The 26,720-nt window shown below is 45.9% G+C and overlaps 1 protein-coding gene across 3 annotated transcripts; it reads left to right on the forward strand.

The window, feature by feature from the left end:
• The first annotated feature begins 1,159 nt into the window (after positions 1-1,159).
• On the forward strand, positions 1,160-26,124 carry CD34 (CD34 molecule). 3 transcript variants are annotated; one of them, XM_003272999.3, is made up of 9 exons: positions 1,160-1,561; positions 12,590-12,772; positions 13,368-13,621; positions 14,062-14,064; positions 15,009-15,086; positions 23,043-23,199; positions 23,449-23,501; positions 23,816-23,980; positions 24,737-26,124. In XM_003272999.3, the coding sequence occupies exons 1-9, from the start codon at positions 1,483-1,485 to the stop codon at positions 24,920-24,922; spliced, it is 1,158 nt and encodes a 385-aa protein (XP_003273047.1). In that variant the 5' UTR covers positions 1,160-1,482; the 3' UTR covers positions 24,923-26,124. The 3 variants fall into 3 exon arrangements, with proteins under 3 accessions (XP_003273047.1, XP_003273048.1, XP_030668940.1); XM_003273000.3 differs by lacking the exon at positions 14,062-14,064 and having other exon boundaries at positions 15,006-15,086; XM_030813080.1 differs by lacking the exon at positions 14,062-14,064 and having other exon boundaries at positions 15,006-15,086; positions 24,544-24,765.
• The last annotated feature ends 596 nt before the right edge of the window (positions 26,125-26,720 follow it).

Below are 26,720 nucleotides of genomic sequence, written 5' to 3' on the forward strand. Positions count from 1 at the left end.
TACTTTGAAACAGATTCATACCATTCCGTTGTATTCAATCAAATTAGCATATCAGGCCTTTGCTCTGATTGTGTGATGAAAGTCTTTGTTCCCTGTTTAAAGGAAGGCTAGGCAACAAGACCAGAATAAGGAGATTTTGGTTTTGTTTTTAGACCTGGATCCTTCTCCTGTGCAACCCCAATGCACAGTAGGTTTGAGATGGACTATAAAGGTAAAGCTACTTTTATAATACTAGAGTGTCTGCAGAGAAATCAGAAAGGACCACAGAGTGCTGGTCTGGCTTCTCTTTTTTCCCTCTAGGCTATGTGGTACAGACTTCATGGAAGAGGCTGAACTGAGTATTTATAATTTCATGATTCCACTCTGGATATCAGAGCAGCCTCTCCCAGATTGTACCTTACCTGATCCCCCACCTGGTGCCATCATCTGCCCAGGCTGGCTTCTCCCTTCTCCAGTTTCTGTGTCCGCAAGACTAGGCTGCCTACCCCTCTCAGAGTTCTTCTATTCAGTACAACCAACACCCAGAAGAACTGGTGAGGAACAGGAAGCTCAAGGATCTATCAAGTGGTGGAGGATGGAGTCATAGAAAATCCTTTTTCTGATGGGAGAGCAAAGTGAAATCCCTAATGGCTTAGAGCCGGGGCTGGAGAGGGGATAACTGGGGAGAAGCCATCCAGGGAAGTCCTTTTTCTTTAGGATGATGATGATGGGGAACTAAATGGGGAACTATGGAAGGTCACAGGAAAAGTTAACACAAGTTAGCAAAAAGTTAACACAAAAAGGTCTTGCAGGAAAAAAAGAAAGAAAGAAAGAAAAAGTCTCCAAGAATGGTTTGGACAGCCAAAATGAATGCTCATAGTCACGTATACCTGCTCACTCTTGATGCTTCACTCACACACAGCACAAGATCTGGTGAGGCTATCACTAAATGTGTCACATTGTGGCTAAGTTTTACCTGATTAACAAAATGCTCACACTTCTAAACTGAGGTCCTTACAGTAGATTCCTTTTGCAAGATTGTTACTGGCTTACAACTTAAAAATAAAGGAAAGTCACAAGGAAAGAAAAGGGGGGAAAAAATCGGAGGAAACTTGCCCCTGCCCTGGCCACCGGCAAGGCTGCCACAAAGGGGTTAAAAGTTAAGTGGAAGTGGAGCTTGAAGAAGTGGGATGGGGCCTTCTCCAGAAAGCTGAACGAAGCATCTGGAGCCCGAACAAACCTCCACCTTTTTTGGCCTCGACGGCGGCAACCCAGCCTCCCTCCTAACGCCCTCCGCCTTTGGGACCAACCAGGGGAGCTCAAGTTAGTAGCAGCCAAGGAGAGGCGCTGCCTTGCCAAGACTAAAGAGGGAGGGGAGAAGAGAGGAAAAAAGCAAGAATCCCCCACCCCTCTCCCGGGCGGAGGGGGCGGGAAGAGCGCGTCCTGGCCAAGCCGAGTAGTGTCTTCCACTCGGTGCGTCTCTCTAGGAGCGGCGCGGGAAGGATGCTGGTCCGCAGGGGCGCGCGCGCAGGGCCCAGGATGCCGCGGGGCTGGACCGCACTTTGCTTACTGAGTTTGCTGCGTGAGTACCGCCCGCGCGCCGCGGCCGCTTGGCTTCGCTGCAGGGGGGGTGCGGGGGGGTGGAGGCTTTCTGGGAGGCTGAACGGCAGAGCAGAGTCTCACGGAGGGAAGGGACCCCTGCCCAACCCACGCACTGCCGCCCACGGCTCCTTCCCCCCGGGGCCAGCGCCTCACCCGGGAGCCGACGGGGATGGGAGGGGAAGGGAAGGTCATCACCCCCGCGAGTGTGCGTTAGCGGAGGTGTGAATGGGTCAGCACGACTGGTTCCAATGGACTGAGCTAAAGCACTTTGGAGATGCCAGGGTCTCTTCTGGTTGCCAGAGGTGCGGAGCGCGAAGTTGCAGCCAGAACCGGGAGACTGGGGAGGAGAGAAGCAGGAAAAGTTTTGTGGCTCTTGGTTGATTCAGAAAGTATAGACCCAGAGCGGATTGCTGGGAAGGGGCCGGGGTGCCCACCTTGCACGGGGACTGGGAGAGCCAGAAGTGGACAGTAAGGAATTCGAGGGAAGCGAATCAGGGATGAGGCTCCAGGTCCCAGGTCAGGGGAGTTCGGAATGAACGGTCCGTGAAAAGGAAAAACAAAACCAAACAACCAACCAAACAAAAACCTTGCATTTAAGATTGGGAAGCTGAGTTTGAATTCCCACTTCAGCAACCCCACCGCGGAGGAGGTAGAGGTAGACAGAATTTGCTCTGCACCCAGCCTCGCTCGCCTTACCAAAAACCGTCACCCCTGCACAAACTCAAAACTTGTCACCTTTTGGAGTTTTCTTCTTCTGCCCCCGCTCCAAGTTCTAAAGCTAGTGGATGGGTTAGAACACTGCCCCCACTCACCTACACATACCCTTACTCTTAAGGTCTTGCTCTCACTTTGGTTAAAAAAAAAGAAAAATAGGCACCCGGTAAATATTTATACTCGATTACTTTCCTTGGGGAATGACATTCTCCACCTCATCTCTTTGCACTTGGAAGGTTTGAAACTTTTGAAACTTTGTGCATTGCTCTCCCTTTTGCTTACAGCACTCTAGGGCTCCCAGTTCTGTACTCTCACCACATCCTAAAGGCCACCCACTATGGCCCTGCAGAGTGACCTGGACTAGACCTCTTTGCTCCCAGTCTCCTCTGTTGTCCATCTTTGGGTCTGCCCGGCTGGGGAGAGCTGCCCCTGGGCTGGAGGAAGCTCTGAGTGAAGTTTTGGGTTGCCCTGTTTGGCAGTCCTGGACATGTGCTTTGGGGCAAGGAAAAGCTATCACTGAGGTTTCAAAATTCTAGAATGGGTGCTAGACTAGGCCCTCATAACAGGAGTGAGTCGGCCGGGCACAGTGGCTCATGCTTGTAATCCCAGCACTTTGGGAGGCCGAGGCAGGCAGATCATGAGGTCAAGAGATCGAGACCATCCTGGCCAACATGGTGAAACCCCATCTCTACTAAAATTACAAAAATTAGCTGGGCATGGTGGCACACGCCTATAGTCCCAGCTACTCGGGAGGCTGAGGCAGGAGAATCCCTTGAACCCAGGGGGCGGAGGTTGCAGCGAGCCAAGATCCTGGCACTGCACTCCAGCCTGGGAGACAGAGCGAGATTCCGCCTCAAAAACAAACAAACAAAAACAAAAAACAAAAAAAACAGAGGTGAGTTGGCCAGTTGGTGCAGGTTCCAGTCAGATGCTCCATTCTCCTTTGGCTACACATCTCGTGATGACCTGGTTCTCAACTGAATGAGGTCCACCCTTTTCTTATTTCCTCAGCTGGTGGGTGTCAGTCTCGCCTTGGCCTGCTGAGGTTGGGGTTGGGGGAGCAACACAACCTCTGCAAAACTTTGAGAGGTTGATACGTTGAGAATTCTATATCCCAGCTTTGGGTGGGGAGGGATGGGGCACAAGGCCCCATTCCCAGCCTTGCCAGACTACTTGAGCCAATTGTAGTTTTATGCCCTTCCCAAGAGCTTTCTAGGGTTTTTGCTTGGATTTGTTTTGTTTTGTTAATACTAGGAGTCATTTTCTGTCCTGGGATACATTGTGGGATAAATGAGATAACTGAGTGTATCTTGAAATGTTACCATAGGGCCATTGCAGAAATGCTATTATTATTGTAAAATTTAGGGTAGAGGGGATTTCTGTGGTTTGTTTTCTCATCCTTTACCCCAACAAAGAGCTTGTTTTGGGAAGTTATTTTTTTCTGTCCCTTTGAGAAGGTGGCATGTGCATAGGCACTGCAACTAACCAGAAGTGGACTGTCTTTGTTGGAAGTGGGGGAGATCACAGAGCAGAGTCAGGGTAGGGGGCTCAGGGGCCACCAGGCACCACTGCCAGAGCACTGGCTGGAACAGGAAGCCTTTCAGGTAATTAGGGAACCCCTTTGTCCGGCTCAGGGTATCTATTTCCTCCAAGCTTTCCAAGGCCTGTCCCTCTCCTCACTCTAACAACACCCCCAGGCCCTCCCCGTCACATTCCTCTTCTTCCTTTGGGTCCTTCGTGCCTGCTGACCCCACACCCATATCCTGTCTAGGGCTACACGTAAGAGGGGAAAAATAAAAGAGAAAAGAATTTTATCAGCTATTTTCCAGAGGGGAGAGGACTCCACCCTTTGAATCTCTGCCATATGGCGACTGAGGAGGAGCAGCCTTGGGGACCTCTGACTAATTCAGTGGTCCCCAGTGCTCCGCACTTGTAGACCCAACCCAGCCGGCACCACCTTTGCAGATGCATGTCTTCAGCAGCATTCCTGTTCGGCTGATAAAACACGCAGGGGCCTGAGGCCTCTTTTTCTTATCCCTTTGGCTCCACCTCCTGGGCCTCCTCATTCCCTTGTCCTCATCTCCTTCCTTCGCAATCTTTGTCTCAAAAAGCTCAGGGCAAGAAGTGCCAAACTGCAGCAGATAAACTCAGCTGCAGAGTCCTACAAAAACAAATGAAAATGAGGAACGAATTCCACTTTTTACCATTGGTCTCATTGCCTGATTTCCTTTAGACCCTGAGCTGGAGGGCCTGGGTTTACTTTCAGGGCTGAATGGTTACCCAACTCCACTCTCAGGTACTTGGGCCTCCCTCTCTCATTGACTTTGGTTGATCTAACTAAATGGCTTGCAGTGTGGAGAATTAAAAATAAGAAGATATGGAAAAAGAACACAACACCACCCTCCAGAAGAAAATTCTCACAGTCGCCAGGGCTGTGAGAATTCCGTATTTTTCTGGGCTTTGACTTCTCTAATGAGAACATTCCTTTCCCTCCTTAGCTAATAAATGAAAACATATTATCTATGACTTTTAGTCCCAGAGCTGGACGTTGTGCTAAGGAGAAAGATGCATGCATGTTGGAAAGATGGAGAGACAAACAAATAGGGATGCATACAAGGGTGTACTTCTTAGTACCTGTGCTCTTGGAGCCCGTCAGGGAATGAGTCATTTCCCTTCAGATGCAACGGAAAAGGCCTTTGGGCTTAATTGGGAAGTAGGCTTCTTCTTGATTTGCAAAAATGAAATCAAAACTGATAATTCTTAGAGAGGAGTGGCATATCTAGGCAGCTGATTTAAGAAAATGTCTTAAGAGGTCTTTGGGTGACAAAGCCTAGAACCCCAGCAATCCTGCGTGAGCAAAGGCAGACACGAGGCTGAATTGCTGAGCATGATAAAATAAATTGAAGCCTTGTGTTTGGGTGGGCACAAGAGACACAAGGCTGAAAGGACTCCAGAGCCCAGGAAGAGCATATAAAGGGTGGAGAGGTGCCTGGAGTCATAGCAGGACAGTGATGGGTGGAGGATGGAAAAGACCTGGGAGGAAATTTTTTGTTTAATACATGGCTTCATTAGCACAGTAATGTCTAATATTTCAAGGTTATGCCATTGTCTCCCCTGGGCTGCCCTGTAATCTCGTTCCATGCCCTCAACCCTTCAGTAAATATTGGCTACACACACTAGCCTTGTGTTAGTGGCTCTCTGGGGAGAGTAAAGTAATGAGTGCTTGGTTAACTTACGGTGAAGTGGTATACTAGTGCAGACAGGGAGCCACTGAGCCATGGAGCCACAACCCAGGAGTCTGTGGTGCTGGTAAAATGGAGGAAGAGGCAACAGGGAGAAATGCAGGTGCCCAGAGAATCTTCAAAATAATCAGGGTTCCACAGTAAGTGGATGGGGTCCAAGACATGCTACTTTATTTATTTATGTATGTATGTATTTATTTATTTATTTGAGAAGGAGTTTCTCTCTTGTTGCTCAGGCTGGAGTACAATGGTGTGATCTCGGATCACTGCAACCTCTGCCTCCCAGGTTCAAGCAATTCTCCTTCCTCAGCCTCCTAAGTAGCTGGGATTACAGGCCTGTGCCACCATGCCCAGCTAATTTTGTATTTTTAGTAGAAACGGGTTTTCTCTATGTTGGTCAGGCTGGTCTCAAACTCCCGACTTCAGGTGATGCACCCACGTCGGCATCCCAAAATGTCGAGATTACAGGCGTGAGCTATGGTGTCTGGCCAAGACATGCTATTTGAATATAAAACAGAAATCTCGGTACACTGGGAACCCTCAGGCCACAGACCCTTGGTTTATATATAGTCACACCTCAGCTTAGCCTTTGAAGCTTAAGAAGGCATCTGCTCAGTCCTTTGTTCTAGTCTAGGATGACTGAAATTCATGGTAGGCCTCAGAGTTGGATGGCCCCTAACACCGATGCCTCCTGAGTGTTTGCAGGAAGCATGGATCGATCACTTATCTCCCAAAGTGGCTCATTTCATTCTTATAAATAGCTACATCATTTTACGCTTTTTCCTTGGATTGCAGTGAAATTGGCCTTCCCATAACTTCTAATCATTAGTTCTAATTCTATTCTTTGGGCTGGCACAGATTTAATCTGGTCCTTCATGACAATACCTGAAGACGTTTCTAGTGGGCCCCACTAGATTATAAACTCCTTGAGGGATTGATTTAGATGACAATGACACTAACACCTAATGGAGGAAAGAGATCCGGCTCTCATTTTGTACTCTCCACAGCAGTGAGTGAGATCCTTTGCACATCACTGGCACTGCAGAAAAATGAGAATGAATACACAGAATGAATATATCCCTTATCCAAAATGCTTAGGACCAGAAGTGTTTCAAATTTCAGATTTTTTCAGATTTTGGAATATCTGTATAAACATAATGAGATGTCTTAGCAATGGGACCCAAGTCTAAACATGAAATTTGTGTTTCCTATATACCTTATATACATAGCCTGAAGATAATTTTAGACAATATTTTTAATACGCTTGTGCATGAAACAAAGTTTTGACTGTGTTTTGACTGTGACATGTCACATGAGGTCAGGTGTGGAATTTTCCACTTGCGGCATCATGTTGGCACTCAAAAAGTTTCGTATTTTGGAGTATTTTAGAATTTCTGATTTTCAGATTGGGGTGCTCAACCAGTATAAATAACATGCATCTTAAAGAAAGTTATTTATTTTTCCTCCCCAAATTCTTCTTTTCCATATCGGGGTCAGCAAACTTTTCCTATAAAGGGCCAGAGAGTAAATATTGTAGGCTTTAGAGGCCATATGTGGTTTCTGATGGATGTTCTACTTTGTCTTACCTTACGACACTTTTAGAAATATAAAAGCCAGCCATGCACAGTGGCTCATGCCTGTAATCCCAGCACTTTGGGAGGCCGAGGCACGCAGATCACCTGAAGTCAGGAGTTTGAGACCAGCTTGGCCAACATGGCTAAACCCCGTCTCTACTAAAAATACAAAAATTAGCTGGGCCTGGTGGCACATGCCTGTAGTCCCAGCTACTTGGGAGGCTGAGGCAGGAGAATGTCTTGAACCTGGGAGGAGTGGTTGCAGCCAGCCAAGATCGTGCCACTGCACTCCAGCCTAGGCAACAGAGTGAGACTGTCTCAAGAAAAAAAGAAAGGAAGAAATGTAAAAGCCATTCTTTACTGACTGACCTTACAAACACAGCCCCTGAGTCAGGTTAGGTTCACTGGCCATAGTTTGCCAACCCCCCATCTAGATGAAATAACACTAGACCCTCAACAATATGACTTGGTTTCTAGAACTCTCCCAATCCTGGTTATCTTCACATGAACACTCCCCAATTTAATGAATTACCCCTTAAAATATAACATGAAAACAAGACTGCTATGGCTAGAGGTAGCTGGTAGGAACACACCTGCCACAGTTGTCCTCCAATCCTATTGCTTTTCCTAAACTCCAAGGATTGTGCTAAGCACCAGGAGTAAAACACATAAGAATAAGAATGGCTCCAGCACTTTAGAAATTTATATTCTTACTGAGGTGACAGTTAGACCTATCCTGAGGAAGCAGCATATATGATTTTGTGGCAGATGAGTCATAGAAATAAGTATCTCATGCCCTCTGAGAAGCAGAAGGAAGGGGCCTAAAACAAAAGATATCCACTATTTCTTGAGCTTTTACCAGACAGGATAACTGCTTCTACTTCTTCGCTCCTTTGTTCCTCAAAACAGCTAAGACTACTTTTATCTCTGTTTTACAGGTGAGGTTTACAGAGTTGAAGTAACTTCCCAAACCACAGCTAAAACATGATAAAGAAGCCTTTGAATGTGGCCTGTCTGGCTGCAGAGCCTGAGCTCTTTGTCTCTGGGCTATACTGCCTTCCTGGCAATACCGTCTGTGGCTCCCAACGGCCTACTTCCCGGCAGAGGCTGGCACGTCCCTTCATCCTAGTTCTGTAACTCTATGGACTAAGATTCCCAGGAACTCCTTCAAGATATTCCTCTTGATCCAGGTGCTAGAATATGAAAGCATGGGCAAAATAAGACTGGCAGGCTAGATCAAGAAACAGCACCAGGAAAAAACTAAGGAGGGCTGTGAAAAGCAAGACCAAGTATAGGAAAACTCAGTCTCTTAAAGTATGGGGATTTAGTTATTTAGGTAGCAGAGCTTTCTGGATCGCTGAGGATTTGCAAACTCACTTTAAAGAACAAAAGAATCTTCAATTTACTAGTGGCAGGTAGAAATATTTTCAAAATATATTGCACATGGCTTTGCTTTCTTAGAATACCCCCCGAAAAGGACTTTATGACTCAGATGTATCATGAACATGTCATGGCTATGTTGCAACTCAGTGACATCATTAATGCTTATTAAGGTATAGATATCTAACCTATTCACTCCTACCATAAATGATTCCAGAAAACTGGTGTGAGTTTTCATACTTATGTCTGCTTTTCATTTATTTCTGTTTCTTAGTTTTCAGCTGTTGCTTCTCCTTATTATTTGCTTCTAATAGGCTCTTCCTACGTTTCAACTTTAGCTAGGATATCAGATAACCAGGGTTATTAGAATTATGTGTAAAACAAGAATAATTGCCTCTGAGGAAGTACCTGAAAGTTCAGTGCATGACTTTTACTACATGAATTTTGTGACATCTCTTAGAATCCTCATTTTACTAATTTCTTGAGATTTTGTCTCCTCCCTTGCTCCAAGTTCATGAGTTGAGATCAACTAGAGTAACTAAGGGTCAAATGGAGTCCCTAGGGAGGCACAGTTAGTAAGGATGGACTGAGAAGTAAACAACAGAAGAGAGCTTTTTATTCCACTTTAAATTGTACTGTAATTCTTGTAGGCTTGTGGGTAGGGGCTGTTCCTCCCATCTAGAATGAAAAGGACTGGAGGTTTCATCAATTGTCTCTTAGGACCTGACAAGCTCTCACTGACTGGTAGGCTCCTGCTACTCCCCTACAGAGTTGGAAGTCAGAAGGTCAGATAAAGAAAGGTCAGTGTTTGATGGTTTAATGCCATGGATGTGTGTGGGAAGACAGGATAAAAAGAGATCTGTGGTCAGTCTTGACTCTCATAAATGTCGTTCCTCCAGGGCTCTAGAGACTGTGAACCTAAAAGATGCACTCTCCCTGCTGTGCCGCAGTGTTTATGCCAGGATTGGCTCCAGGCCCCTGGCTAAGGTGCCCCCTTGCCCCGCACCAGCTCAGGCATTTCCAATCACTCAGTTTTGTCTTTCTGCCCTCCCACTTGTCCTGTCCCCCTGGTGTCTCAGAGGGTGCTCTGCTCACCCTGGGGTCAGAGCCCCGACTCTGAAGTTGGGGTCCCTTTCTCATTTGCAGGTGGATCCCACTACTCATTTCACAGTGCTCGGCCTGGTGGTGGGTGGAGGGGCTGCTGCAGCTGTGAGCCCGGCCCCAGTGGGTCAGTATCTGGCTTGGGTCCAGAGTTGCTTTGCTCTTCTAGAACAGGCACCTCTGTCCTCAGAACTAGCAGCAGGTCTCACTCCACATCTGGAAAAGTTCAAAAGTGTTTGCTGGGTGAAGGAGGCCCTTCGGGGGAGGGGTTCAAAAGCATGACATCATCTCAGTCAGGCCCAGCTTCCTCTGGAGAGAGAAAAAGGCTGGGCCAGGGTGGACCAGATGGGGTTCCCAGGAATCAGCATGCTGGGGGCAAAAAGGGAGAGAGCAGGCAAGAAGAGGAGTCTTAGAATGGAGCCTTGAGAAGGTGATCCTTTAATTCAGTGTCTGAATACTGCTCCCTTGGATGAATTCAGATGAATCTGACCTTAAAGTCAGAGTGGTGAGAGGGTCTCATCTAAACAGGAAAGAAGTCAGGATTGGCTTCTGCATCAATTTATTTTGATCAACCCACCTCCTGTTTAAGCCAGATGGGAGCCCATCCTTTTCTCTCCAGAGATGTGGGGGATAAATTCTGATTTTTTGGCAGTTTAGACCCAGCCTAACCTCCTTGCTGCATCTACTCAAGAGTCAGCTAAACCTCAGTGTTCCATTGCTGCTTCCCTTCATGAACTATATGGCCTTCCCTTTGGGCAACACCTTGGTGATTCAGGCTCTTCATCTCTAAGACAGAGATAGTGATATTCCTTCTCCCCACTGCTTACCTGACACATAACAGTAAGACACGATTGCTGCACTCACCATTAATAGCAATCTGCTTGCAGCAGGTTGCAGAAGGAAGCAGATATGAGAGAGTGAAACCCTTGTCATCACCTTTAGGGAAACCATTCTTGGCCCCAGGTTGATGGCCATGAAGCCAAAAGTCTAACTTCCCTCTTGATCCTGAGGGAAATGAGAGATGTCATTCTACCTTGCTGTTTACCTGGAAATTGCTGAAAAGTACAGATCTAGATCCCCATCAGGAAAATTTAGAGACAAGCTTTAGGGTGGCCTGGGACCCTCAGGGGCTCTTCCTTGAAGATGGAACTGCCTTTGTGAACTCTGGATACCAAGTTCACCCTTAACATTTACAAGGCCCAGGGCAAGAGTACAACAGAGGCCTACATACTGTATTTCTAAACATTTCAAGGTTGTAAGTCAGGCCAACTAACTAATAAAATATCTTCTATCCTCTTACCTTGACAAACATATCTTCATGACCACCTGGAAGGCCAAGTTTCAATTTGGGATGCTCACATTCTTGGAATTCAGTGCCACAATGCGGCTTAGCAGGAAGAGATGGCTCCTGGCCCCAGCCAACTTCCCTTCATCTACTTTCTACCCATGACTCTGGCTCACATTGCAGGGAAATTGCATGTGTGCCTGGGACACCCCACCCACAGGCTTAAGCACTAAGCGCTAACTCTTCTCCCTGCATGCAGTCATCATTTGGCCACCACTGGGCCTTGGGGATATACACCTTTGTGCTGCAGTTCCCCTTAGCAGGATGGACTGGGAGAAGTGGCCCATTGTGGATGTGAGCAAAGTGCCATTTGAGCCAGAAGTGCGAAGACTTCTGGTCCCCAGAGTATGACCTAGAAGAGAGGGTACATCCTGATTGGTCCTCACAGGAAGCAGGACAGGGTATGGGCTCTTTGAGGCATAGGGTTCAGTCAAGAAGCTTCTCCTGTATCTAATGATGACACTGACTGGGAATGGTGAGTAACATCTATAATCCCAGAGCTTTGGGAGGCCAAGGCAGGAGGATCACTTGAGGCCAGGAGCTTAAGGTTACAGTGAGCTATGATCTCACCACTGCATTCCAGCCTGGGTGCTGTGGTGACAGAGCAAGACCCTGTCTTAAAAAAAAAAAAAAAAAAAAAAAAAAAAAAAAAAAAAAAGGATGTATCCCAGGATATATGGAAGAGATGTGCAAGGACACTCATCAAGAACTTCAGAAAAATGAGATACAAAACATTATACTCTTAATACTATAATAACTTAGCATTTGTTATCTCATTGATTCTCCCAACAATCCATGTAAGGTAGCCAGAAAAGACCCTTACTCAAGAGGTAAGAGAGCTGAGATACATACATGCATTAAATTACATGGTTAGTTATTGGTAGAGCCAGAACGAAGCTTGTCTACCTTCCCACTACATTGATGAGAAACCAGACCTTGTGTTCCCTAGTTCATTAGCTGAATTCCTAGGTCAGAGCATCCTAAAAGAAGAAAAGGAAAGGCGAATGGGTTTGAAGGCCATGAGCAAAAGGATGAGGGGAGTTTGGGAATGGGGAAGTCTGAGAAGTATAGATTTTAAAGGGATTGCATAGAGACAGTGTGAGTCTAGTGATTATTCCAAGAGTTAGTATACTGGATGGAGAGTGACCAAAAAAGAGGATACAGTGAAAAGGAAAAAGAAGCATGACCTCTTGCACACTTTAGATCTTTGCAATATTTATGCAGGTGTAATTTCATATTTTAGTATGTAACTAAACATACTATGAACATCACCTCATATTTCCACGTTGTTACAGTTTTTATAATTTTTTTCTTTCTAATGTTTGTTTATATGATTATATAATGATTATGGTACATTAAGTGCATATATCACTTATCCTATTGTAATTCATTTAGTTGCTCACATTTCCCTCCTATAAATAATACTGTATGAGACATTTGTTTGCATATAAATCTTTCCTTCCCTATGTCCTCAGGGCAAATCTGGTAGTGGGAAATTAATCCACTGTCCAAGAGTATGTTCTTGTTGCTGCCAACAAGGGGCAGCAGGGAATGTTCTAGATGAATTCTACCTGAAGTGAGGAAATTGCATCAGGTGATATCACCAGGCTGATATCTTTAGGTTCTGATTCTTCCTCCTCGTTTCCCTATAGCCTCTGGGTTCATGAGTGTTGACAACAACGGTACTGCTACCCGAGAGTTCGCTACCCAGGGAACGTTTTCAAATGTTTCTACAAATGTATCGTACCAAGAAACTGCAATACCTAGTACCCTCGGAAGTACCAGCCTGCACCCTGTGTCTCAACATGGCAATGAGGCCACAACAAACATCACAGGTAAAAACAGCATTTGTGTCAGATCCCTGAGAGGTGCTGGTGATGCTTGGGTAAAGCATTTAGGATGTTTTCAGACAGCTCCCCTCTCCACAGAGGAAATTATACAAGTCCCTAGTATTAATGACTTCAGTATCATGCTTAGGGTGCCCTGAAGTAAGCTCTAGATAATTCTTCCTTCAGTGACAATTTTCTCAGGCCCATGTCTTGGGAGCTGATTCCAATCGGTAATGCCTCCATACCGCTTCTCTCATGCTGAGTCCAGCTTAGTGATAAAATAAGGATCAGAAGACTCAGTAGAGATCTCCGACCTCTTCTAAAGGAAACAAGGTGGGTACAGGTCCAAACTGGGGGGTCTTTGGCTTCTCTGAGGTAGACCACCATCTATTTCAGTTTCAGGACCCCTCTAATACGTTCTAGATTCTAGCTCTGGTTCCAACAGCTTGAAATGAGTTTGGTCAGGGATGGGACACGAAGTAACTATTAACTCCCCAGACTCCCTTTTCTGTGTTGAAGTGCGTGCCCATATCATGACCTGAGATTTTGTGTATGTATGAGCACATGCACACATGCACACCCATGTTTTGGTCTCTTCCAGAAACGACAATCAAATTCACATCTACCTCTGTGATCACCTCAGTTTCTGGAACCACAGACTCTTCTGTCCAGTTACAGACCTCTGTAATCACCACAGTGTTCACCACCCCAGCCAACATTTCAAATCCAGAGACAACCTTGAAGCCTAGCCTGTCACCTGGAAGTGTTTCAGACCTTTCAACCACTAGCACTAGCCTTGCAACGTCTCCCACTGAACCCTATACATCGTCTTCTTCTATGCCAAGTGTCATCAAGGTGGGTGAATTGGGCCAAAAATGGCAGATTGCCCCTCACTTCATATGTATGCGGGCAAGCTGTCTCTTTCCCTCCACCCCTCTCCTCATCCCTGCCAGTGGGATTTGGGTCATATGGGAATCAGCATGGAAATACACAGTTTAAATATTGCTGGGAGAAGTAGAAAGAGGAGGAAAGGGGTAGAGTTAGGTGGTAAGGCCCATCCAGGCTTTGGGTATTGCGTTTTAGGGAGTAGAGAGTAAACGGGATTCTGAGAGATCCATCCAATCCTCTGGTTCTTTCTAGTACCTATCAGTGGGGCTTTGGCCAGGAAACCATTTCCCTTTGGGAATATTTGGAAACTATTGCTCGTTTGCTGGGGCTGCTTCTCCCAAAATGGTTAGGACAAATAACGTTTCCTCCACATGAGAGGGTTTGGTGGTTGTGCCAGGCACAGAGAGGCAGTAAAGGGGGGCATTGGCAATGGCAGGAACTGGGCAGACCAGGGATGGTGAGCTCAGCCTGGCCTTCTCAGCCTTAGGGCCTATGACTGTCAACAGCTTTCAGCATGCAGGACAGAAAATATAAGGGCCTCAGTCATGAGATATGCCCGAGGGATCTTTCTGCTTTCTGTTTTTAAAGGAGCCAGGGCCAGGCGTGGTGGCTCATGCCTGTAATCCCAACACTTTGGGAGCCTGAGGTGGGTGGATCACTTGAGGTCAGGAGTTCGAGGCCAGCCCAGGCAACATGGTGAAACCCCATCTCTACCAAAACATACAAAAATTAGCTGGGTGTGGTCATGCACCTGTAGTCCCAGCTACTCAGGAGGCTGAGGCAAGAGAATCACTTGAACTGGGGAGGTGGAGGTTGCAGTGAGCTGAGATCACGCCACTGAACTCTAACCTGGGCAAGACTCCATCTAAAAAAAAAAAAAAAAAAAAAAAAAAAGAGCCAAAATGGGAATTTGGAGAGTCCTGGAGACCAGGAGAAAAACCAGGTACCCCAGCATCTGCTGGTCCACCCCATTATCCCTGTTTGCCTATATGGCCTTCCTGCAAGTTCGTGATTGACTGGAGAGAAAACAGCCCAAATGGGAAAAGATCCTCCCCTCTCCCATTCCTGCACCATCCAAGCCAGTGTTTACCAAGATTGCAAATAGCTGCTTGCCAGTAAGCCCAGGCTAGTAACAAAAGTTTTGTGATCTGATGAGGATAGACGTGAAATAGACGAGAGCATGACTATTAGAAATCTCTAGTCCCCTGACAAATGTTAAATGTCGTTTTCCTTAAAACCTCCTAAGAGAGCACCTCACAGAAAGCAAACTGGAAAAAGCTGGGAAAGAAATGAGGAGCAAAGATGCTGGCTTATTTACTTTGTTTTTGTTATTGTTTTTGTTTTAATACAGAAGGAAATCAAATGTTCAGGCATCAAAGAAGTGAAATTGACTCAGGGCATCTGCCTGGAGCAAAATGAGACCTCCAGCTGTGTAAGTCAACTCCCCCCCCAACCTCTTCCTCCCGCCCCTGTCCCCTTCCTCTATCCCTTCTGAACACCCTTAAACCTTCTTGGATTGCACTGGGTTTGAGTAGGGGTCCGGGGAGTTGAGCTTGGTCAGCCTGCCTTTAATACCCAGCTTTCTGTTTAGGGAGTAAGAGGCCCCCTCTGGTGGGCAAAAAAGGCAAAAACAGTTTTAATTATTAATAAATTTTGTTATTTTCCCGTCCTCTATAGTACTTTTTTCCCCTCCTCTATAGTACTTTTTTCCCCTCCTCTATAGTACTTTTTAAATTTTCCCCTCCTCTATAGTACTTTTAAATCTAAGAGAGTCATATTTAAGTTTCTTTTTGGTTAAGAAAGTCCTTCTCACTCACCAGATATAAACTAGTCACCTAAAATGTCAGTTCATTTATTATTTCACGTATTATTATTAAATATTTACACGTAACTCTTTAATCCATGTAGAATTTATTTTGCTGTATTGTTATATTTTCCATGTAACCATTTTTCCTAACATTATTTGTTGAATGACTCCCTCTTCTGTTGCCTGGGATGTATCCTTTAGCTTATATTAAGCTAAAGCTTTATATTTAGCTTAATATTATCCTTTAGCTTATATTAAGTTTTTATATGTGTTAGGGCATACTCTTCAGACATATTTTATTTGTTCAGTTTGTCTGTACTTTTGCCTATTTTAAATTTTCAAAATTATTGTATGTTTTTACTACAGTATTTTTAATATCCAGTCAGGCAGATCTTTTTTTATTACACTGTAAAAAATGTAAATTATTTTTTTCCTTTTGAAAAAAATGCAAAAAAAAATGCTTTAAAATTTGAATTGTAATTGCTCTAAAATTTCTTTATTTTTTCTGGTTTTCTTTTGCATCTCTCAGCATCTTCTTTCTGTAGCTTTATTTTTTCTCTAGATTTGATGGATGTCATAGGCCTATTTGTCACATAGATCTCCCACTATATATTCAAATTGATTGTCACTGATAAGTTAGAAAGTTAATAGAGTTTTGAATAATTATTTTGGGTTCGGCCAGTTTCTTGAATTTGTCTATTGATTCTAGGAGCTTTTTAGTTGATTCCTTTCAATTTTAAGGTAAGCTATCTTGTTATCTACTACAATATATTGTTTTTCTCCTCTTGTTTAGTAGTTATGCCTCTTGTTTCAGTTTCATGTCTTACTGCATTTGAAAGAATGTACAGGGCATTGTGTTATTTTAAATGATTCTGGCAGACCTTGCTTTGTTTCAGTAAATCTAATTTCCTAACAGTAACATGGCTGTGGAGGAAGGATGAGGTGAAGGAAAGAGTGGTATTTACTTACAGAAAACATTTTCTTACGAGTTGGGGATCTATTTAAGGGAATCACATATGTGATGTGTTGGCATGCGTAGATTGGAAAGATCACAGTCTGTAGAGGGCATGAATTACTTATTTTTTCCATTCTAACTCAGTAGTTTTACTACAATCATCAGTTGGGTCTCTCTGACTTACAAATTTGTAAAAATTATACCTGAAAGAATTTAACTTAGGACATCTAAAAACAACAGAAATAATGAAGACATGAGTTAGCATAGGGAAATAACTAAATGCAGTCTGCAAAATAGTTAACTTAAACATGAACATACAATGTACAAGTAACATGCAGCGTGTTTCTGATGCTGATTTTCAACTCAACTCATTAGAAAAAAAATTATCAAGTTCTTTGCTAATTGTAGCCAAGGAAAATGACGATCTTTCCCCCTGCAACCCCATCTACTTGGTGGAGCATACATTTTGCTGTGTATCACACAGGTGTGTGCCAGAATGCTAATTCTTTGTGCCTGGAATTTAGAGTTAACTGCAGAGCCTTTGCCTTTCTGTTGCTCTTCAAAGTTCACATGTAACTTGGGTCACTGTATGAGAAAAGTGCCAGAAACTTACTGCTCTTTTAGAAATAATTCCTCTTAACTCTGCTGTGGTCTTTGCTGTCTGGCCTACTTCGTGCCATGGCTGAGAAGGTCTCTGCATGTTCCTCTAAGATTGAGGTAGTATCTGTGAGTGGGGATGTGAAAAGAGAGCAGCTGCCCTCCAATTCCTATGCTAAAGAAGACTTCCATCCACACTGCCCCTTCATGAAGCAACTCTGTGGCAGCTCATATGAGTGCTTTTGTTCCCCTGGTCTGTCCACCAGTGTTGATCCCCTTTCTTCCCGAGGGCTCCTCATCCTCAGCCCCCATGCGGCAAAGCTTCCTCCTACTCCCCAAGGTAATTTATCCTCAGCCAGCTATCCTGTTCCAAAATGTTTGGCCACAGCTCCCGATTGTGTCTGAGATGCCCTTTCCTTGGTCCCTACTCCCTGCTTGTCTGATAAACAGTCTGTTCCAAAAGCTGCGAGTGCTGCAGGGCCTCCTAATTTTCCTCAGGTTGGATTTGTACTTCCGGTGTCAGAGGGCCTTAAGGTATTGGTTCTAATGTTGGGAGCCTCAGACCCTACCTAATATCCTGGTGAAGAGCAGGAAGGATTTGGTTTCCCCGAGCATCACATCCTTGATGTACGCTGGTACGCTCCTGCATCTAATATGTGCCCGTAACAGGAATGTGTGAGCATGAGTCTAGCTATCCAGACACTCATTCTGCACTGACGCATAGTGAGTACCAATATGTTAGCTCACCCTATGTAGATTCTGTAGGTGTGCCTTCTGTATGTGCATTCTGTAGACATGTCTATCCCAATCACTCTTTTTGTTGCTCCCCAGCCATCACCTCTAGGCAACCAGGGGAAGGGAAGGTGATACCACTCTCATCTCAAACACCTGTTACCATAGCTCAGCACCCTCATTAGTAGGATGTGTCTTCCTAAGTCTAACTTTCATTCTTTTGGCAGCAGTGTCAGCTTAATTTAGTTTTTGTGGTTGTGGCTCCCCAAATAGTTTCCAAAATGTAAGATTACTTTATACTTTTATGCTACATCCATTTGTCCAGAGGAATCCACCAAAATATTTTTAATTGTGGTAAAATATACATAACATAAGTCATCACCTTAACCACTTTTAAGTGTACCATTGAGTAGTAGTAAGTACGTTCACATTATTGTACAACCAATCTCTAGAACTCTCTGCATCTTCCATGACTGAAACTGTGTACCCATGAAACAACTCCCTGTTCTCCCCAGACCCTGGCAACTTTCTACTCCTATGAATTTGGCTACTCTAGGTACCTCATATGAGTAGAATCGTAGGGTTTGTCTTGTTATGTGACTGGTCGATTTCACTCAGCATAATGTCTTTGAGGTCCAACCATGTTGTAGCATGTGTCAGAATTTCTTTCCTTTTTAAGGATGAATAATATTCCATTGTATGTATAAACCTCGTTTTGTTTCTCCATTCATCCATTGACAGACACTTGGGCTTTTTCCCCTTTAGGCTAATGTGAATAATACTGCTTTTAACATAAGTGTACAAATATCTCCTCGACAACCCGATTTGAGTCCTTTTGGGGATATATCCAAAAGTGAAATGGCTGGACCACATGGGAATTCTATTTTTGAATTTTCGAGGAACCACCAGACCATTTTACATTCCCACCAGTAGTGTACAAGGGTTCCAATTTCTTCTCATCCTCATCAACACGTGTTATTTTCTGGGTTTTTAAAATAGCAGCCGTCCTAGTGGGTATGAGGTGGTATCTCATGGTGGTTTTGATTTGCATTTCCCTGATGATTAGTGATGTTGAGCCTCTTTCCTGTGTTTATTGGCCATTTGTATATCTTCTTTGGGGAAAAGTCTAGTCAAGTCCTTTGTCCACCAATTTGTTCTTTAGAAATACCTATCTTTAGTACCACATATGTTTATATGCAGAGTTTGTAATTACTCAGCTAGCTCACTTTACTCTTATTCACATTGACTTCATCTGAGGCAGGCTGCCTCCAGCCTGCACTAAAGGTCAGTTTCCATGCGGAAAACATAAGTTACAGATGAAGGATTTATGAAGATGGTGTGTCTACTGGAAAAAGCCTGCGATCTGGAAACGATCTCACTTCTCATCCTTGGTTAGCTGCCCCCACTTGTTAGGTGACTTGAAACAGGTCCCTTCATTATTCCATTTTCTATGTGAAAATAGGGTTTTCACCTGCATTGTCAAACTCTCACCAAAATAGATAAAATTATTTTAAAAGGGGTTGGGGGAGATGATTGATCCTAGAATCTCAACATTCTAGGATCTTAATATCTTAAATATCTTAAAGGTCATTAGAAAAATACCTGTCCCTCCCCCACCCCCTTCTCCATTCCCATTCCAATGCTTGAGGTTAAGAGTCTTTGCAAAGTTTGAGAATGCTACTCTAGAGAGGTTAGATGGGTTTATTATGTTTGCAAAGAAACATGTGTGAGCTGATGTAGTTAGGAGCTTGTAAATCTGATTCTCATGAACAAAATGGTGAGGCTGTGTCTTCCTCCTGCCCACTCTCCCGTGATGTTTGCCCACAGCCTCTCTTGGGGGAGGATGTTTACTCCAAGTGTCCGGAGAAGCATTGTGCTTTGTTCAGGATCCACCTGCTCCTCTTGGGGCCCAAACACAATTCACTGATGCGGTTGGATTCCAGAGTGGGAGGCTGGCCGCTATTATTCCCTTGAATCTAGTCCAAGAAACTGTGCAAGGGGTGGAGGGACCCTGTGTGGAGGCCAACTGGTAGGGATGTTAAGTTGAACAACAATTCCCTGAGTTCTTTCGTTTGGTGCTACAGTTCATGCAGTCTGGGTGATAAATGCTATAATATATACTCCCCACAACACACACTTAGGAGTCTTACAGTCTAGTCGGAGAAAAATGACAATAACAATGCACAGAATATGATCAATATGTAGACTCTAGATGATATGGTATATAAGGTATTACTATTATTAATAATGATAGTAGCAGCTGCCATTTATCTAGTGCCCACTAGATTCTCAACACCACATTGGACACTTTTTTTTTTTTGAGACAGAGTCTTGCTGTGTTGCCCAGGCTGGAGTGCAGAGTGTAGTGTTGTGATCTCAGTTCACTGCAACCTCTGTCTCCCGGGTTCAAGCAATTCTCGTGCCTCAGCCTCCCGAGTAGCTGGGTTTACAGATGCCCATCATCATGCCCAGCTAATTTTTGCATTTTTTAGAGGAGACAAAGTTTCACCATGTTGGCCAGGCTGGTCTCGAACCCCTGGCCTCATCTGATTTGTCCATGTCGGCCTCCCAAAGTGCTGGGATTACAGGCATGAGCCACCGCATGTACCCAACTGGACACTTTCATACAATATCTCTTTAGTCACCACAACAACCCAGTGTACAGCTGAGGAACATGACACTCAGACTAGTTGCATGACTTGCAAAGAATCCAGTAAAGAGCAGAGCAAGGATTGATGCCCAGTCTGGTTGAAGATAGGACCAGCTTCATTGAGGAGGTAGGAACTGAGTTGAGCCTTGAAGGATAGTGAATACCAGGGAGAAGGTAGTGTTCTTCATTCTCCTTGAAATGAGGGTTGTGGAACAATGCATGCTGTCCCCATCTTGGGCTTCCTGGAGGTGGGGCCTCGGTTCCAAATGCTCTTCCCCACTGGCTTCCTCTGCTCACCCTCCAGCCATTCTTCAAGGCCTATAGTGAGATGTGTCTGCTAACTTTAACCAGACGTGTCCTCACCCTCCTTAGTATGTCCATAGCACTTTGGTTGTACCTTTCTTATGGTGCTTACCATGGCAGTAGCTCTGACCTCTGAAGTCTCTTCATGCTTCCATTTCTTCATTTACAAAATTAGTAGAATAACTCTACCAATCTCGTAGGTCGTGTGAGGCCTAAATGAGTTAATATATGGAAAGCACTCAGAACTGTGCCTGGATATCATAGGCATCTGTTACTTTATTTTTTATTTCTTTATTTTTGAACCAGGGTCTCTGTCACCCAGGGTGGAGTACAGTGGACTCAACCTCTCAGGATGGAGAGACCCTCCCACCTCAGCCCCCCAAGTAGCTGGTACTATAAGTGCATGCCACCACACCTGGTTTAATTTCTAAATTTTTTATAGAGATAGGGTTTCCTTGTGTTGCCCAGGCTGGTCTCGAATTCCTGGGCTGAAGTAATCTTCCCACCTCAGCCTCCCAAAATGCTAGGATGACAGGCATGAGTCACCGCGCCTGGTTGGCATCCATTATTTTAATTGCCGTACATGCAAACTGAAAGCTTTGACCAGGTGGAATTCATAGATACCTCCCAATCCCCACCCCCCTACACATGACACATGAATACAACACACACATACATGACACATGAACAGAGGCTTTCACGCAGTGTCCTATATTCAGGGCTTGATAAATTGTCAAGGTGTGGCTTCTTGCACTCAGCAGGTGGAGGAAGGTGCCATTTGGTTTGGCTAGTTTACAACCTGCAGGAGCCCTGTCCCTCTGCCTCTCTTGGGAAGCAGACCTATTTCAACTGGAGATACTTCAGAAGCCCAGAGTCATCCAGGCAAGAACCCCCCTCCTCCTCATCCAGACTCGGTGCTGGGGAGCAGGGGTGCTCAAGGGGAAGCCGTGTAAGGCTCCCCTGAAAGAACTGGGTTTAAAGAGGTGGAGACTGTTGATTGGTTCAGTGTGGCATTCAGACTACTTAGTTCAAATGCTGTCCAGAAAAACAGATTTTTCCAGAGGCAGAGTGTCTATCCCAAGGACTTACTGGGAGACCTGCAGAATTGCTCCTTTCCTGAGGAATGAAGCAGCAGTGGCCTGGGAACTCATTTCTCTGTAGCCTTGTTTCCTGGGGGTTTTTTGAGGCTCCAGTTTGGGCTCGTGTCTCTGTGACCTGGAGTTTGGCTAACCACACTCTCCTGGCCTCATCCAAGCCCAGTTATTTTCCCTCAGCTGCTTCAAATTCCAGCTGGGTCCTGAGGCCAATCTTGACCTTGCTTTGTGTAGGAGCAAAGGAGCCTGGGTTTTCCTGCCTTGGGTCACAGCAGTGGGAAAATACCCAGGCTCCATTCCAACTGGGAGGATCCTGTGGCCTTGTTGCAAGTAGCGCCCTGCCCGCAAACAGGAAGCTTTCCCCTCCACAGAGACCCAGTTCTGATGATGGTCACACACCCCAGCAGCTTTCCCCTAACAGGAAAGTTGTCAGGGCTGTTCAGGCATTTCCTTCTCTGCCATCTGCCATCCGGACTGAAGAGAAAGTCTTAGTTTCAATTCCTTTCCTGTTCAGGGGAGGAGGTCACTCTGATTGGAGGCTGCTGGAATAAATTCTGACTCACTGTTGAAGAATTATCAGAGTTTTTCTTCTGAGTCTGAGTTCCTGGGTCTGATGGCCCAGCCAGCAACCTGAAGAAAAATCTATGAACTTCATTAAAACTGGGTTTCATGCTTTTAATGGAAAAGCGGGGATGGAAGACGAGACAAAAATGCCATTTCAGTTTGAGCAATGCACTTTATGAGACTCCTTTGGGTAGAAAGAGGGAGGAGGCCACTGAAGTTTCCACTGAGTGTATATTATAGATTTGTTCTCTACTCCTCACCTCCCTTGGCTTTTCTTCCATCACTGGGGACTGCCGTAATCTTGAAACAGAATATTTTCTCTTAGTTATTATTGCATTATTAATATTTTCTGTTGTTGGTCATTTCTTTTGCGTTTAATTTGCATATGTGTACATGTGCAATGCTTCAATGAGACAATTTTTTTAAGTTTGTTCTCTGACATCTTAGATACTAGAAGATATGGATTTTGGTCCTGGGAGATTACTTAGGTTTTTTTCTTATTGTGTTGTTGCACATATACAGTTAGCAGGGTTTTTTTTCTGTTGGAATTTTAGAAACAAGGATCCTTCTTGTGGACGGGGTAAGAATGTGACTGTAATCAGAAGTTATTGCCTGAGACTCTGGGTGCAGTTTAGGGTAGAGCAGTAATTTCATCTCTTGCTCTCCATGTTTCTCTGTCTTCCCAGGCGGAGTTTAGCAAGGACAGGGGAGAGGGCCTGGCCCGCGTGCTGTGTGGGGAGGAGCAGGCTGATGGTGATGCTGGGGCCCAGGTATGCTCCCTGCTCCTCGCCCAGTCTGAGGTGAGGCCTCAGTGTCTACTGCTGGTCTTGGCCAACAGAACAGGTAAGGTGCACCTCTGTCTGGGGGAACTGGGAGGGAGTAGGGCTAAGGTTAGAGAATCCTGGGTGGAGAGGGGGCATCTCAGATCCAGAGACACCACAGGTGCTGGGGAGAAGGACTTGGCTGGCTTTGGGAGAGGTCCCCCCAAGAAGGACAACCCTGGCCATCAGAGCATCTTCTAGAACAGCATGGGAGGGTGCAGCAGGATAAGCTGGTTTCTCCTTAGATTTAGCAACCCATTTCTAATTCTAGAAATTTCCAGCAAACTCCAACTTATGAAAAAGCACGAATCTGATCTGAGAAAGGTAAGTCCTCTGAGATGATGGGTCTGAGAGGGAATGCCAGGGCAGGGGGGCTCCCTGGAGTAAGGGGAGAAGTCATTATCTTCTCCAGTTCTACCTACCATCCTTCTCTGAGTCTTCTCCTTTCTAGTCTTGAACCAAAAATGGTGGGGTGTGACTGAGTTAAGAGATGTCAGTCTCAAATCCCGTTTCAAAAATTCCTGAGGTCAATGCCCTCAAGCATCTGTTCACTGTTGAGTCACACACAGGGGGCTGGAGCGGGCTGGGCTCCACTTTTGGCAAGTGACAGGCTGTATCTTTTTTGTCTTCTTTTCAAGCTGGGGATCCTAGGTTTCACTAAGCAAGATGTTGCAAGCCACCAGAGCTATTCCCGGAAGACCCTGATTGCGCTGGTCACCTCGGGAACCCTGCTAGCTGTCTTGGGCATCACTGGCTATTTCCTGATGAATCGCCGCAGCTGGAGCCCCACAGGAGAAAGGCTGGTCAGTTCTGGGGGCCAGGGCAAAGGAAATGAGGAAGATAGTGGGTTTCCGGGGAGTTCAGTGGATGTCATGGAGCAGGAAGAGAAATACCAGAAAAAGCCCTTCTATGAGCTTACATAAAGATATGCATGTGTGCACACACAGTAATCAGTGGAAGATTCAAAATATCATGTAGCAAACTGGGGAGGGGACAGTAATGGTGCCAGCCCACCTACTTGGTGTGGTAGTAGATAATTCATGTCATCTATTCATTATGTTTTCTGGGATAGTTCAGCTTGGGGCCACCGGAACAGGCTGTTAAATCAGCCACACTGTATTTGCAACCATGTTAAATGCCCAGTGAGTGCCCCCTTGCTCAAAAGGAGGCATACAGAAGGAGAATCTCCTTTTGCCATTCTGGGTGAGGGAGGACAAGGCTGAGGTCTGAATCTTGGCCTCTGGCCTGTCCCCTACCCTGGGGAGGTCATCCCACCCGTCTTGGGACTGCCAGTTTTCCTGCGGGAGCTGGCTGCCGAGCTGCAGTGGCATGGTGTGGTGCCTCTCCTATGTCCTTTCTCCTCTAGGAGCTGGAACCCTGACCACTCTTCAGGAAGAAAGGAGTCTGCACATGCAGCTGCACCCTCCCTCCCATCCTCCCTCCCACCTCCCCTTCCCCCTCCTCCCCCCCACCCCCACTTCCTGTTTGGGCCCCTCCCCCATCCAGTGTCTCACAGCCCTGCTTACCAGATAATGCTACTTTATTTATACACCGTCTAGGGCGAAGACCCTTATTACACGGAGAACGGTGGAGGCCAGGGCTATAGCTCAGGACCTGGGACCTCCCCTGAGGCTCAGGGAAAGGCCAGTGTGAACCGAGGGGCTCAGGAAAACGGGACCGGCCAGGCCACCTCCAGAAACGGCCATTCAGCAAGACAACACGTGGTGGCTGATACCGAATTGTGACTCAGCTAGGTGGGGCAAGGCTGGGCAGTGTCCGAGAGAGCACCCCTCTCTGCATCTGACCACGTGCTGCCTCCATGCTGGAGGTGACATCTCTTACGCCCAACCCTTCCCCACTGCACACACCTCAGAGGCTGTTCTTGGGGCCCTACACCTTGAGGAGGGGCAGGTAAACTCCTGTCCTTTACATATTCGGCTCCCTGGAGCCAGACTCTGGTCTTCTTTGGGTAAACGTGTGATGGGGGAAAGCCAAGGTCTGGAGAAGCTCCCAGGAACAAACGATGGCCTTGCGGCGCTCACACAGGACCCCCTTCCCCTACCCCCTCCTCTCTGCCTCAATACAGGAACCCCCAGGGGAAAGATGAGCTTTTCTAGGCTACAATTTTCTCCCAGGAAGCTTTGATTTTTACTGTTTCTTCCCTATATTTTCTTTCTCTACTTTGAGGAAACCAAAGTAACCCTTTGCACCTGCTCTCTTGTAATGATATAGCCAGAAAAACGTGTTGCCTTGAACCACTTCCGTTATCGCTCCTCCAAGACACTGTGGACTTGGTCACCAGTTCCTCCCTTGTTCTCTAAGTTCCACTGAGCTCCATGTGCCCCCTCCACCATTTGCAGAGGCCTGCACAGTTTTCTGGCTGGAGCCTAGAATGGGCCTCCCAAGTTTTAGGACAAACAGCTCAGTTCTAGTCTCTCTGGGGCCACACAGAAACTCTTTTTGGGCTCCTTTTTCTCCCTCTGGATCAAAGTAGACAGGATCATGGGACCAGGTCTTGGAGCTGAGCCTCTCACCTGTACTCTTCTGAAAAATCCTCTTCCTCTGAGGCTGGGTCCTAGCCTTATCCTCTGATCTCCATGGCTTCCTCCTCCCTCCTGCCGACTCCTGGGTTGAGCTGTGGCCTCAGTCCCCCAGCAGATGCTTTTCTGTCTCTGCCTCCCTCACCCTGAGCCCCATCATTGCTCTGCACCCCCATGTGGTCATAGCCCAGATCAGCTCCTAACCCTTATCACCAGCTGCCTCTTCTGTGGGTGTGACCCAGGTCCTTGTTTGCTGTTGATTTCTTTCCAGAGGGGTTGAGCAGGGATCCTGGTTTCAATGACGGTTGGAAATAGAAATTTCCAGAGAAGAGAGGATTGGGTAGATATTTTTTCTGAATACAAAGTGATGTGTTTAAATACTGCAATTAAAGTGATACTGAAACACATCTGTTATGTGACTCTCTTAGTTGGGTGTGTCTGAATGCAAGAGTGACACCCTCCATTAGACCTGGCTAGACTGTGCAGTGATGTGGTGGGGAGGACTAGCCAGGGAAGAGGTTGGAGCACCTCAGCAGACACAGGCACCAGCCAGGATGCTAAGGACCTTTAGCCAAGTCTGCCAACTATTCTCCTCCATGGGGAGAGGAAACATCCATTTCCAGTGGTAGAAAGGCAGACCCGAATGTACCAAGGAGCTTCCAAATGGAGGGTGGTATGTTGGGGTCTTAGGAGTTGTACCCTTCATGAACACCCTTCTGAGAAGAGGAACATGCTGATCACTGCTGCAAAATATGCAAAACAAAGGGAAGGGGCAATGTCCTGTGCACCCTTTATTATCAGGCCACCCCCCCTCCCCAGCCCCCCAGGTCAGAGCAGACACAGTGAAGGACTATGTGGGGACTGTTGTTCTAGAGACCTGGCAGCCAACTCAGGGAGGGGGCTGGTTTCCACCCTCAAGATTAAGACAGCAGCCTAATTAAAAAAAAAAAAAAATCTGTAAGCATGTACCTCCCCCCAGCTTCCAAAACAACCCCCGCCCCAC

The sequence above is a fragment of the Nomascus leucogenys genome, chromosome 5 (assembly GCF_006542625.1).
Source record: "Nomascus leucogenys isolate Asia chromosome 5, Asia_NLE_v1, whole genome shotgun sequence".
Lineage (NCBI taxonomy): Eukaryota > Metazoa > Chordata > Mammalia > Primates > Hylobatidae > Nomascus > Nomascus leucogenys.